Genomic DNA, 15,211 nt, shown 5'->3' with positions numbered 1-15,211 from the left:
TTGTAGAAGGCCTCTTTTTTGGAACCCTTATTTCTAAGAGTGTAGTACACTCTTCAAAGGGGTTTCAGGTGGAACCTTTATAAAAAGGTTCTACCTGGAGCCAAATGGGGTTCTACTTAGCACTTTTATTTCTAAGAGTGTATAACGCTTTGTTTAGGCTGTCCAAATAAATGGAAGTCAGTAGGAGTCCTTTAAAGCTATGTAAACCTGTGTGTGTGATGCATGAACATGAATGGAAGCTACTTCAACTCCAGGCGGTGCTCTCCTCTGGCTATGTGTGAGGAGAACTCGTAACGGTCCCGGCTGCGGTGGCCGCACACGTTGCACTCCAGCGGGTCACGGAAGCCGTGGCAGCCCATGTGGATGGTGAACATGACGTAATCCAGGAAAATCACCCTGCAGTGGCCGCAAGGGTAAACTGACCCGGGCAACGCTCCGGCCTCCAAGTCGGCCCGTGCTAATCGCAGAGCATCCAGCAGGGGGAGTGGTACAGGCTGAGTGTGAGGGTGAGGGGCGCCATTCTGGTGGCTCAGCCCGCCCAGCAGGTGACCTAAGCTGTACATTACGGGCTGCGACATCTGAGAGCTGTCAGCGGGGAAGGAGTCCATGCTCAGCTGTGGCTGCGCAGAGTGAGGGAGGCCCATGAATGACATCCCCATCTTGTGGCCGTTGGTGAGGCCTATAGGGTTGATGTCGGTGCGACTGAGCGGGATGGGGTAGGGTCTGTGGGAGGGAGCTGTGTCGCTGTCTGGGCCTGTGTGGATCTGTTGTTGCTGCTGATGATGGTGGCCGTCTGGCCCCGGAGAGCCTGGTGGCGGATCCTTGACATCAGCTCTGTGGACCAGCTCTCTATTAAAGCTCAGGTCCAAACAGACACCGTTGTCTCCTAGACCAAGAAGAAAGAGCGCTCAAGACTCAACAGCAGGAGGTTTCAAATGCAAAACATACGACACATTTGGCCAGAGGAACAAACACAGACAGCGCTTAAAGCACAAACACACCTTTAAAGGATTCTGTAAAAGGATAGGTAAGGTTTTTGAGTGTTTGTATGAGGTATTGACACATTACTAACACTGACATCACCAAACCTGACACAGAGTGCTGCTGTTTCCATGATCCGAGGCTCACCTAAAAAATGCTTAAGTATACGGTGTCACTTAGCCACAATGTATATATTGTCGATCCAGGTGACAATCTTGACAGTGTAGTATATTTGAAGTATTTGAATTAAGTATAATGTGTTAAAATGATGGGTATCTAATGTCTTTCTATCCAAACACCAGTAATTAAAGCATTAAAGCGGACCTAGACAGGAAGTTTCAATTGACGCTGTTTTTTAGTGTGATCTTCGTCATTACCTTGTTTAAGAAGCCCTGAAGGTTCAGCCACTGCTGAGAACGCTGTGTTTTATTATAATCTCGGGCTCAGCGAGATCTCTGAAAAAACCCGGTCCGGTTACGTAAACACCGGTTCTCCTGAACAGCAGATCGTCCTGCTCCGGGCACTAGTCCGGGTACATCCGGTGGCGTACATTGAACCGCAGAAGAAGAATAACGTCCGTTGTGGAGGTGTTTCACGAGCGACAGTGTCTTCTGACTCTGGGTCTGACTCCGGGTCAAAGTCATAAAAGGGACTGCGGCGGGGAGTCGTGAAGAAGCTATTTTTAAACATTGTTGAAACAATGTTTTGATAATGAGTAGCAGTGCATCCACCGTTCCAGAGGGGGGAGCTGTGCTTCTGAGAGCGGGTGTGCTGAATATGTCACTTCCGGGTACTGGCCAATCGCAAGACAGTTGTGAAGGCTCTACGCTGGCTGGCCAATCACAACACACTCTGTCTTCTGGGGGTGAGATTTATGTCTGAAATATCCCGGCTCAGGCCAGCGTCAGAAAAGAGAGATTTCTATCATCTCGTTTACAGCAACTAGGAGGTTTTTGACCATAAAAACAACCTCCATAACTAACATATATGTGCAACAGGACCACTGTTCAGATTTATGTGAGCCACATAAAGGTATCAAACAAGGCAGCAGTAGACCAGCAGCTCCTGTATGCCAGTGAAGTAAAAACTGGCACACAGGAGGAGGGTGAGCGGCACACAGACTTCAGTTTTCACCCAGAAAAGGACGTTTAATGCTGATATAAAATGGGGAAAATATTCTTAAAGTATCGTAGAGTTAAGAAGATGTTGAGTTTATCAAGTGAACCTTTTGTTAAGCTGTTTTTCCACCTGTTTTCAGTGTGTGCTAGCGTCTGGGGTATCAGGTGGAATCGTGTCGACGTACGCGGGATGATAATAATGTGTCAGTGCCTCATACAACCACACTTCAAAAACACCTGAACATCTGAACAATCTCTTTAACGGTCGCTGAGGCAACACAGGCTGGAACAGACCATGTTTACAGGACATGAGAAGCTCTGAAGCGTCAGGGAATCCTGAGCCGACAGCAGAACTCAAGAGGACAGAGAGCTGAGAGGAAGCATGCGATGCAGACAAAGGCCTCCAGTGCAGAGCACATCAGAAGAACAGACAGGCACCTGCTCACGTTTCTCGCCTCCCGCCTGCTCTTTCTCTCTCTCTGCGGTTGCACACTTACTTCTCTTTTCCCCCTGTGGTTGTCATATTGAAAGATCTCACTTCATTTGTCAGCCTGATGGAGAGACTTTTGCCCAAACACCTTCGTTTGCAAGCAGCTTGAGGCTGACATGTGAAACTCCAGAGTTAGTTGGGCTGAACTACAAAGGTGAGAGCCAACTGTTGAAAATGGTTATGTTGTGTGTGAATGTGAGTGTGAGTGAGAACTTGTATTTGATACCTCTTTAGGAACACTGACCTCGTCTCCTCATGGAGTCCAGAACTTGGTCCTAATGAGGCAGAATCTCATTTCTGAGAAACTGGTTAAATTTAGGTTAGGGTTAGGCATGAACTGGTTATGGTTAATGTCTATAAGTGTCCTCATGGGGATAAAAAGAGAGTCTCCCATAACACATTTTAAAGTGAAGAAATGTTGTAAGGTTAGGATGAGGTGAAACTTACTCTAAGTCTCCAGGAAATTCATGTAAGTCAATGTAATGTCCTCTGAAGTCATGGAAACCAGTGTGTGTGTGTTCAAATGCCCACAAAGTTTGGGAAATCACTGTGCCATGTCAGCCATTTACTGAAACTGAATCTTTTGATCCTTCTTCACTCAGGCAAATGATCTGAGTTTTGGAAACAACTCATGCAAAAAAAAAAAAAAATCAAGCATGTATTTCTTTCACTCTCTGTCTGTCGCTCTCTCTCTCTTTTTTTCTCACATATCCATTTATTCAAACATGCGTGTTTTCAAATACCCACCTATGACACCATTCTGGCAGAGAATTTAGGGCAGTGTAGACCACTCTGTGATGTGTGCAGGTATGAGGCAGTTGCTCTGCCCTCAATTCCTCTTCAACGAGAGTTGGAAGCCAGCGCAGACAGACAGACAGACAGACAGACAACATTAAGACAGACAGACACACAGACAGAGAGACGAGTAGCTCAGACAGACAATTTGAAGGAATCAGCAAAACACAAATTCTGTCTTGTAAAGCGTAAATGCAAGCAAAAAGCACAAGTGTTTTACATAGTAATATAATATTTATATTTTAAAACATAAATTCTTATCAACAGGTGGATTATAAACATTAATATATTAAATGACATAGTAGGGATGAGCTGATGAGCTGTTTCAGTATAGGACCTTCTAAATGTTGTGAGCTATTTATTTTTTCTTTACTGGAGCAGAATATTTTCTTAAACCATTGTAGGTATTGAATTCAACATTGTTTAAAGGGTGTAAAATGACTATATCTTCTATCAGAATCTTATGTTTTAAAGTGGTATCAAGCCACTATGATTTCTGACTAAATTAAAAATGAGCTGCTTTTAAATTGCATCACTGGGCCAGGGCTGCATAATTAATTACAAAAAAAGGGAGAAATTGTTATATGCAGTCGTGCAATATTGAAATCGCCACACACATCACAAATCACATTATGATCAGTCAAAATAATCATGATATGATATATTTTTTTTCTTTTTTCTTAACCATATCGTGCAGCTGCACTGTGACCTGCTTGGCTTGAGGTCAGAGCCACTGCTGCGTCTGTGACTTCAGCTGCTCTTACCCGTGAACTTCTGAGGCATGGAGCTCTTCCGCTTGGCCACGTTGCTGGCGAGCCGGTCGAGCAGCAGTGCGCGTTCAGTGCCCATCTGAGTCCTGGGTGCGTGGCTCTCCTCTGCGTGAGAGAGTGAGGCGGTGAGGAGTTAGTGAACAGATCTAGCAGTGTCATGACTTTAAAAGGAGTGCACTGAGCAGCAACCAGTGTCCACCTGTGAGAGGCTTTGTGGTTGTGATTGCAAAACACCCCTCACTGCTCGAGATGGAGGCACACAGAGGAGGAAGATATTAATTTGAGATCAGAGGCTCCTTTTGACTTGACTTCCTGGTGCTTTTTGACTTCACGAGTGCAGGAGAAGAGACCACAGGATGAGGATGTACTTCCTCACAGCTACGACACTATCAGGCATGAGCTTAAACAACCACAGGCGCAGAGTCGATGTCATGCAACCGAACAAGTGTCCTGGCAGAATGTAGCGGTTAGACGCAGAAGGCGGGTAACGTTTGCGGGTGCTTTGGGCTGAACGATTTGCCCTACATCAAGTATTTGGCTTCCCCTCTGCTGCTACAGACACAGTCCTCACAGTGCTGGGATGTGACTCCTCGCCACCGCAGCCATAACCTATTTAGCTGTAATTATAGGGTAAAGGCATTAAGCTCATTAATTTAATGAGGCTATAAAAACAGGATCTGTTACGAATAACATCCTTAACTGAGCGTCTGCTGCAGACACTCATATATCTAACCACTGTGAAGTGGTCGGATTGTGTTCTAATGTGTGTTAAATGTGTGTAATTAATGGCAATAATTTGTGTTTATAATTACCCAAAATGCATAGTTTTACCTGACCAGTGGAGCTTTTGTTCTCTCAGTCACTACCCAATATGTCTCTCTTTTTTACGAGTCAATACAGATGAACATATTTTCATACTGAATATATAGAAAATTGTATGGTTAATACTGATATAATTATATAAATAAAAGGTGTACAAACAAAATCAATTAAATACGAAACTAAACAACAAAAATACCAATATAAATGTACTGTGATTGTTCTGAATTGTCGTTTTTAGTCATTATTATAATCAATGTTTGTATGTATATGATCATTTTTGTTGTATTGTCTGTTTAATTGCTCTTTTCTGCTTGTTTTCTGGTTTGTATCTTTTAACATGTCAAACCAGGGGAAAGGACAGTAACTGAGTGGGGGCTAGAAATCCTGTATAGAGCAAATAAATAAATACATAAGAATAAGTTAAAATCAGCTTTTTTGTGTTATGATGAAGAGACTGTTCGAAACATGTCCTTTAACGACCTACTCAGCAAGCAAATTGGCCCGTTTAAGACCAAGAGCAGTTTAGATTTGACACTCCAGTCCAGAAGGTGGCGGCAATGCACCAAACGAGCTGTTTGCCAACCACAAATTCACTACAGAACACTACTTTCAACTTCCACTAAATTATAAGCCAGTCGGTTAACTTCCTTGGACTTTATAAGCTAGCGTTATCTATCAAAAACATTTATATGTGTTTTAGTAGTTAGTCCTGAGGGATTCAAAATGACCTAAAAATTAAAAAGGCCTCCACTAAATTCTATAATTTGCTGCTAAATACTCTTGGTAACTTTGACAGACAACGACTCTTGACAGCTTACTGAAATGTCGGACTGGCTTATTGAAAACCAGGAAGTGACCATGCATATACAGACAGCAATTGGCAGTTAAAAACTCAACTTTGTCCAAGTGGTGTTGCCGTACTACTTTTACTGCAAATCAGTTAGGCGCACTTGAAAGTTAGCTTGAAACCAGCACTATTGCCTTTCATTTCAGCAGAGGCTTTTCCTGCCGGTGTAAACAAACTGAGTCATGTGATGTCTGAAACTCTATTGAAGGAAGCAGCAACAAAACACCACTGTCTATCAACCTTATCGACCACCTACTCCAAAAACTAACTGGATGGAAACACACAGAAGTGCATTTTGTTTTTACCAGATTGTAAAATCGGGTCACACGGCAGCCTAGTGGCTAGCACTGTTGCCTCACAGTAAGAAGGTCACCAGGTCAAACCCAGAGTCTGCATGTTCTCTCTGTGTGGGCATGGCTTTTCTCTGTGTTTTCCGGTTTCCCCCCACAGTCCAAAAACATGCAGAGGTAAATCCAAAAATCGATTTCTCAACCCTCACCACTTACCCGATGTCCCCCCATGACATCAATCAATCAATCTTTATTTGTATAGCCCACAGTTTACAAAACATAGTTTGTCTCACGGGACTTCACAGGGTTGGTAACATCCTCTGTCCTTAGACCTTCGACCTGTAGCCCATAAATCCACATGTAGCACATCTCTAACTGATTTTTAATCTCTTACAGTTCTGCTGACACCAGTGAACGACATGAGGTCAGGACAGGAAAGAGGACTCCGTTATCCCCAAGTCTCTGACCACAACAGCCTTCACTACAGACTGTGACAAACCCAGTGATCCAGATGTATCCTGACATTTAAAGACTTTTTACTTTTTATTCTTTGTCATTATGTATTGTATGTTTTTGTAACATCTACTGCACATCTGTCCGTCCAGGGAGTGGATCCCTCACCTGTGGTTCTCCCTAAGGTTTCTACCCTTTTTCCCTGTTACAAGGGTTTTTTCCCTGGTAGTTTTTCCTTACCCTGGTCGAAGGTCTAAGGACAGAGGATGTTACCAACCCTGTGAAGTCCCGTGAGACAAACTATGTTTTGTAAACTGTGGGCTTTACAAATAAAGATTGATTGATTGATTGATTGATAAATCGCTTAAATAACTGTTTGCTTATTAGAAATGTGCTTTTCAAATTGTGAATTATTATTATTATATTATTGTAACACCTTTATTTTGAATTTGTGTAAAATATACATCCTGATGGAATATCGTGATATAACTTTAATCTACTTTAATACTGAACAGTTTTTTTTTTTTTACATGACTGGTCCCTCCTTACCAAACCTGAAGCTCATGTGGCCCCAAGGCTTCAGGTTTGGTACGGCTCAAAAGTGGTGGACAATGAGTGAGAGTGAGTGAGTGAATCGTAAAATGTTAGTAAAGACGTTTTCGTAGTTTTGTGTGAGTGACGCTCACCTCTCTCCGCAGGACCTTTGCTCTGAATGTACACATGGCACCTTTCTCTGTGCTCTTCAAGGGAGCTACGCTGCTTGTAGCTGCGGCTGCAGTGTGTGCACTTGAAGGGCTTCTCCACTGCAAGCAGGAGTTTCAGTTAATCACACATACATTAAAAACATCAACATGTACAGTGAGTATTATTTCCTTAAGTATGCGGTTTGCTAAAAAAAAAAAAAAATAGAAGAAGAAAAAAACTTGATAATGTGCATATTAGTTTGCAGGTAGGACACGTGAACTGAAAGTGAATGAGTAAGTTTCCAGTGGTGAGTGAGTAAAATGTTATACGTAATGTGTGTAACCGTATGAAAGTGCACGGCTGGGTGTTACTGGAAAAGCCAGGGTGCCAGCTCAGCACGTCTCCAGAGTTCACATTCAAACCAACATGACAGGTGCAGAGAGTAACAGTGCACGTCAGTGTGAGTGCTACCAGAATGGGTGCGCAGGTGCCCGCTCAGAGCGTCACGTCGACGGCAGGCGTAGGTGCACATGGGGCATTTGAAAGGCTTCTCCCCGGAGTGTAGTTTGATGTGGCGAAGCAGGTTTCCCTTCTGGGTAAAGGAGGCCCCGCACTGAGTGCAGTGGAACGGCCTCTCGCCTGAAGGAAGGAAAGAGAAAACACACATGCAGCATAAAAATCATCCTGCATGTTTCAAACATGAACACAAAAAACATACATAGGAACATTAAAAAATGTTTATTTTTGCAGCTGGTTTATTGTTGAGTTAATGTTGTTGAGTTAATGTCATGTCACATTTCAGATTTGAGCCTCAAAAACCTTTCAAGCTCAAAATATATGACCTTGTGACTATTTAAAGTAGGACTGCAACATTGATTACTAAATGAATCGCCAACTATTTTGATAATTAAAACAAGTTCTTTGAGTTGTCAGCTTCCCAAATGTGAACATGCTCAAAAACTTTGGTATAATTTTGGTTTGTGGACAAAACAAGACATCGTCATTTCCAGCCCTAATTTGAAGCAACTTTGAACAGAAATACTGTCATTGCTCAAGGAATTATACAATTCTAAACAGCTTTTAGTTGTAGCTATGAGTGACCGTGAATTGCAAAAGAAACGCCAAAAAACTTGAATCATTCACCACCTTTGAAAAGGGAACAAGACAACATGAATATCAATTGCCAGAAACCTAAAAAAAAACAAGTTCTCACGACTCAGACCGCACAAATAACAAGCATATTGCGCTGTTGACTTCCCATTTCCAAAACACAGCCTGTTGGCTTTCATAGTCTGCAATTCTTCTCTACTCTTTAGCAAACACGCAGCTGTGATGAGAATATGACTGACGAATAATTCAACCACTATGAACGTGATCCTACATTATTTCTTAACTCTGCTGTTGTGGGGCTGAACACACATTTATTTAAGAAATAAAAAATTGTGATTAGAAACAACAAAAAGACCATACATTTATATCCTCATCCATACATTAAAATATAAGGTAATAACAGTAGAACAAAACCTGGTCCTAATGTGGCAGAACCTCATTTCTAAGGAAGTGGTTTAGTCTCTTTCAATTTCCTTTTACTTTATTATGCCTATTATATCTTTAATGCTGCTGCTGTATGTTTCGTTCCGTTTTATTGTAAAGCACTTTGAAATGCCTTCTTGTTGAAATGTGCTAGTATATAAATAAACTTTCCTTGACTTGACTTGAGGGCAAATTTAGGGTAGTAAGGTTAAGGTTGAAGTTAGGCATTAAATGGTTATGTTTAATGTTAGTGATAATGCTGTTTGTGTTACATACTGTTCAGCACCAATGGTTTTCTTCAGCCACACTGTAGCTTAAAGGAAATGCACTGAGATGTATAAATAAGCAAGTTATTATAAGACCTGCATAAATCAGGTCGATACAATGGCTGTACACATGTATATGCTGTGTTGACTGATCTGTTTCTGTGATAAAAATCACACAGTTGATCCATGTGCTTTATACTAATGAGAGGACATTTCATAACCTCTTGCTGTGACACTGGTTAGGACATGTGCGTCATAAATGACATTCAGACTTGCCTTAGTTTCTCAATCAAACACTAAATCTGACCTTGTTAATGTGAGCACTATCTTCAAACGTTATCAGCGGCGCAATCATTGCACAACTGTTGTATTTGAGGTTGGGTGTGTTCCTGTGCTCACCCGTGTGGCTGCGTTTGTGCACGAGCAGTACGTTGATGCTGACGCAGGACAGGCCACAGATGTCACAGCTGAGTTTGCCTGGAGCCTGAATGCGGGGCCCCGCTGCTTCAGACGCATATGTCCCCTCTGCTGCCTCTGCTGCAGTGTGGGCGTCATAGCGAGAGTAGTCCACCAGAGACAGGTCCTGTGGCTCATTCAGGCTATCTCCCTCTTCGTCCCCTTCCCCATCCCTCTCCTCATCGTCGTCCTCCTCCGTCCTCTCCTCATCGAACCCTTCCTCCATCCCGTCCTCACTGGCTCCCTCTGCTTCTGCTTTTGGCACAATTTCACTTTCTTTTTCAGCCTTGAGATATGGCTCAGTATCTTCCATTTCCTCTGCCTCAGTCTTTATCACACCTAGGCAGAGAGGAAGCCAAGAAATAGCAGAGACATTTGATGAAAGAAATACTGGGGACGTTGTAATGCTGGCAGAAATTGACTACTAAATAATAATTGTTTGGTTTTCACAGCCTTAGAATCAGCCTGTTATATGTACTGTGGGCAAGGCCCTTGCTTCATAAACGCCACCATGTTTTCAAACTGTCTTTTTTATCTAGTATCTGTTCAACCTTAAACATTTTAAACCCATTCTAGTTCAAAATATACAGCCTTGAAGTGCATCATACCATCTGAAGTATCTAACAAGTGGTCCAGCAGGGGGCGCTCTGATTGCAGCTTGAACTGAAATCCACATTGACGGCCCTTTTGACCCAAAGCTCAAAACCAAAGCATCATGACAAGTGGCATGAGGAAACAAATCTGCAGTCACCTGTTAGCTTAGCTGTTAGCTTCACTGGAGTGAGGCAGCAGAGAAGGCATGAATGAAGTCATGAATATTAATTTTTTGTGCTATTTTTCCATGTATGATGCAAAAATGTGCCGTTTCTTTCAATCTGCAGTCTCCCCATTAGATGTCACAACACTTTATTTTGATAGTCCATTGTTGACTCTCTATTAGTAATCAACAGATAATGAGTTTACACTTATTCAATCAATAAGTGACTGCTTTTGTTAACTATAAGTTGTGCTTCAAGTGTCCTAACCTGAAACAAAGGTTCTTGTTAACTATATTAACATTTAACTTCTTGTGCCAGGATCTTATTAGCTGACTATACATTCTGACTAGTCTGTCACTTAGTTGACAATCAACAGAATATTAGTCAGGAAACTACACTTGCATCTTCAAATGTGTGTCAGGATCAAACTGAATAAAGCGAAAAAACTTGAGAACAGTTGATATAAATTAGTGTCAACTGATTATCTGTTGACAAGACACTGAATACCTGAGAGTCAGCAATGATAAAGTGATACGCACTGGACATGAAGCCTCTTTAGTCTGTAATCTGTATTTGACTCACTTCCAAATAAGGGGCTAGATGAGCTTCATTCACTCAAACCAGAGACAGACTGTGTCAGTTCTACATTTATATTTATAGTCGACTGTTTGATATTAGCACTAGTGCATCTCCAGACTGTATAGCTTAATTTGGGCCAGTGCATAGTGTCACAGAGAGATTCAGAAGATGTGTGCTTCTGATAAGGGGAAGGCATTTCCTCTGAAAACTAAAACCAGGCCAGGAGAGAGAAGCAGCAGGCGCCTCAGGCAGACGCAGATTCTCCATCTGCTTTAAAAAGAAGATTTCAGATTGATAGTTTATGGTGTTTGTTGCAGCTGCTGACGAAAAAAAATAACTTTATCTGTATCTGCAGCTTTTCTTGATTTCAGCCAACAGTTTTAGTTCGTCTCGACAAGAGGAAGTTTGTCCTGTTCTTTTTCTCTTGACTGCACAAATGAGTCAGAACCAAGTGTCAGATTCAAACGCTGCACCATCCACTTTCTGCACTGCACATTTCTCAGCACCTCATGTGTTGACATGCAACAGTCCTGAGGCCTGGTTTGCAGGACCTCTCACCTAGCCACTTGCTTTAGTGTCAACCAACACCACCTTATACTGAGCTCCATCCAGAAACCACACTGTGGTCATGGCGGTGACTGTTGATGAACTGAAGAGCAGCGTCTTGTATTGTGAAAAGTGCTGAGAGGTGCTATGGAAACTTTGCACACTGAGCTCAGAGGGGCCTGATATAGAGTCCAGGGTCTCAGAGCAGTGAACCGCAGGCTGTGCATCACACGCAGAGCACGGCTTTAGGAAGTGAACCCAGTGGGGGTTCAGTGGCAGCAGTCAGAAAATAAATAGGAAAGCTGTCCATGTCACACCATGTTTCTGTAAAGCTGAGTGAAACCATTCCACTCACAAGATGTCTCGCGTTAAACAAGGTGGTCGCAGTTGACATATGTGTGAAATGTCACAAGTTGTATTACAGAGAGCATGATGACACTGCAGTGAGGAGCAGAATCAGACTTTGGACTATGACGACTCTCTAAACATCAGGATTAAGGCTGCAACTAACGATTATTTTCATAATTAATTGATAAGTCGAGTGCTTGTTTGGTCCGTAAAAAAGGCAGAAAATGGGTCACACAGTTAGCTGTAAGGAAAACACAGTGAAGACATTCCCACAAGTGCTTGTTCTGCCCTGTGGTCAAGTTTACTTCAGTCTGCTTTCAAATAAATGATTTAGAGCCATGGTTCTCAAACGGTGGTGCGTGTACCACCGGTGGTATGTGAGCATCCTCTGGTGGTACCTGGAGGAAAATAGAAATACTGTTCTACTGTATACACCAGGGTATGTGATCAGAGTGGAGCTCAGGAATTTTGAACAGAATGTATAGAAAATGAATAAACATTTTTTTAAATTATAATTCTCTCACTCCAACTTAATTCACTCTATGAGTGAGTGCAGTATATAAGGAAGATGAGCGCAAATAATTTTATTGGGTATAAATCTGCCTTGCTCCACCTATTTACACCACTGTATTTCAATGTCGGTGATAATGGTGTTACTTCAAGAGCTCAATATTTTCTCATGTGGTATTTGGTAAAAAACATTTTATAACAAACAGTTTTTTCGATGATCGGACCGATAAATGACATTGCACTTTCCCATGGTTTAGAAAGTATCTACTTTCCAATCGGAGTCAAAGTTGATAAAAACCCACGTGAATTACATAGTCAAAGTTTTCCCACTGGTGCAAAAACCGATAAACCTGCAATTACAAAGGGCTTTTTTTGCCCTGAGGGAATGAAGTAAAGGGGTCTCAACATTCATTCACCATTTACTTTATTAGGTGCACCACACTCTTATAAATAAAAGTGCGAGGTAGAAACATATAAGGTTCTTCGGCTTGTCCTCATAGGAGAACCTTTTTTGGAGGGTTCCACCAAGAACCCTTTTAAAACCCTTTATTGAGGAAATGGGTTTTAAAGGGTTCTCTGGATCAAAATGGTTCCTACTAGAACATTAGCGTTACCAAGAACCCTTGAAAAACCCTTTCTTCGGAAAAGGGTTTTTCAGAAGCAAATGGTTCCAGATAGAACCTCAGCCCTTGCAGAAGAACCCTTTTGGAACCCTAATTTCTAAGAGTGCAATTCAACTGCTTGTTCACACCAATATTTAACTTGCCAGTCACATCGTATTTGACCATGTAGACATGGTCAAATACCACCTGATGAATTTCATACCGGAACATCAGAATGAGGAAGAAATGTGAATGTAATCTTCTTAAAGGTCAAAATGTTTCTTTGCTCCATTTAAACGGAATAATGCTGGTTTGTGTTTAAGAAAATAATCAAATGTAAAGATTTGGAAACATTTCTCTGAATTCTCTGGATCAAACAATTGATTTTTCAAGAAAATAACAAACGGACGAATAAATTGTGAAAATATTGCAATATATTGCATTAGCTGTGACTTTTTCCCTAATGTCTGTGGGTAAAATGGGTTTTGAGCAAAATGCGAATCAAGAATATGTATATGTGTGTGTGTGTGTGTGTGTCCTACATTGAATAACTCTACCTCCAGTTAACTGTAGTCCATTCCCACTGAGTGAGTTCTCCCCCTTCTCTTCTTCTTCCTCCTGTGACTTGATGTCTGCAGCATCACTGCAAACGTCTGGAAATGTGACACATTGTGTTCGTGCTTAAGGTTTTATCTCAAAATTCAATTTTGTTTATGAATATGAATGTGTTGAACCAGTAATCACATTTTAAATCAATAAAACTTGATTAGTTTTTCACTTTTCATGAACATACGATGTAACACAAAGTGCTTCACATAAAAACACAAAATCCTGAGTTTTTCATCTCTGATAACTGATGCTTATTTATTTGGCCCATATATTTAGCCGATATTCTTTTCTGTTTCTAATGTCTCCACTGTACTATAATTATATATTAGCAATTAGCCAATATGATATGCGTAGTATTGGTCATGTTAAAAGCTTTATATGAACAGAATAGAATTATGTCTTTAAAACTGTGGAAAACACCTAGGTGGTAAATGTATGGGACTGATATCGGTATAGTAGATACTTGAGGTCATGATATCAGTATCAGTATCGGTCACAACACAGGGATATTGAGCTTTCCCCGTTTTCCATACAGTATTTTTTTCGACACAAATGCTGTTTAAAGTAAATATTAAATACATAAAACAGGTCATCAAAAACTAAAACTAGGAAACTTTTTGAGGTAAAAAAAAAAAAATCATGTTTCAGTGAATTTGATCAAGTTTCTGAGAACAAAAAATACAAATAATTTGTAATAATTGGCCAAATAATAAATCAAAACCTAATTTCTCCACTCAGTCGCAACAGCTTTACACGCTACAGTTGTGTGTGCTCAGGCAGAACGGAGGAGAACCGTGTGCAGCCTCATCAAAAAAACACTGGAATCAGATACTCACCCATTCCATCTTCCTCTGGATGTTTGCCTGTGTCCATAATGAAAGCAGCTCTGTGGAGAGAAGTTATGATTTATATTTATAAAATGTGTAAAACCTTCATCAGTCACACAACGTGTTTACCGAGGAGAACACGAGATGGATTTCCTGTACACATTCATGATGTGGAAACTCTGCTTCACACATGGAGACTGATATAACTTGTCTCACGTCACTATTAAAACCCTCACTTACTATTTTTTACAGAGCCTGTGAAGAAACAGAAGCAAACGCTGGCATTTCACTTTTCCTGCTGCTCGGTCGACGTTTATAAAAAAAAACATTGGTAAAAGCGCACGGTTGATTGCTCGACCATGCATCTACATTTAGCCTGATGAGAAAGACCTAATGTATTTCCTGTCAGGTCTGCACATAGGGGGTGAATATAGAAGAACTTTCCACTTCAACAGCTAAAGACACTGTGACGGCTCAGTATGGGAATTCATTTAAAAGAAAATGTACATGTTTAACGCTGGTTTAAAAGCCTTGAATCACTTAAAACATTTGGTTATAAAGTAAAAACTGTACAGTTACTACAAGAAGTTTTCAGAGCAATAAGAAATATGAAATCAGGTTGCAAATGCCTTCACGTTATTCTACTTTTTTGGTTTTAGATTGAGCAATGATGAAGTCTTACCTGCTCTTTTTGTTTGCTCAGCACCTGGAGGAGAAGCGCTCTCACAGTAGGAGATCCCACACCACACGCGGCCACTGGACTTTCTCTGAATATGGAATATGCAACGTCACTACGGTGAATTTTGGAGCGATCCCTTAAAGAAACAGGAACCTGTTGTGAAGGTGGAGCAAAAAAAAAAGCATGTTCACACAGCAGAGCAGCAACACCAGTGATCTGGATTAATCCTGACTATTCTGATAAAATAC

The 15,211-nt window shown here is 41.3% G+C and overlaps 1 protein-coding gene across 1 annotated transcript; it reads right to left on the bottom strand.

The window, feature by feature from the left end:
- Positions 1–239: 239 nt before the first annotated feature.
- Positions 240–14,330, bottom strand: LOC310940983 (zinc finger protein Aiolos-like; the record flags this gene model as incomplete). The annotated part of the gene is made up of 7 exons (XM_083906054.1): positions 240–886; positions 4,149–4,259; positions 7,253–7,369; positions 7,722–7,889; positions 9,449–9,844; positions 13,406–13,501; positions 14,294–14,330. The coding sequence occupies 7 exons, from the start codon at positions 14,328–14,330 to the stop codon at positions 240–242; spliced, it is 1,572 nt and encodes a 523-aa protein (XP_083762180.1).
- Positions 14,331–15,211: the final 881 nt, after the last annotated feature.

This window comes from Microchirus variegatus, assembly GCF_963457635.1.
Source record: "Microchirus variegatus genome assembly, chromosome: 19".
Lineage (NCBI taxonomy): Eukaryota > Metazoa > Chordata > Actinopteri > Pleuronectiformes > Soleidae > Microchirus > Microchirus variegatus.
The sequence above is the reverse complement of the archived record's forward strand: the minus strand, read 5'-3'. Positions and strand labels throughout refer to the sequence as shown.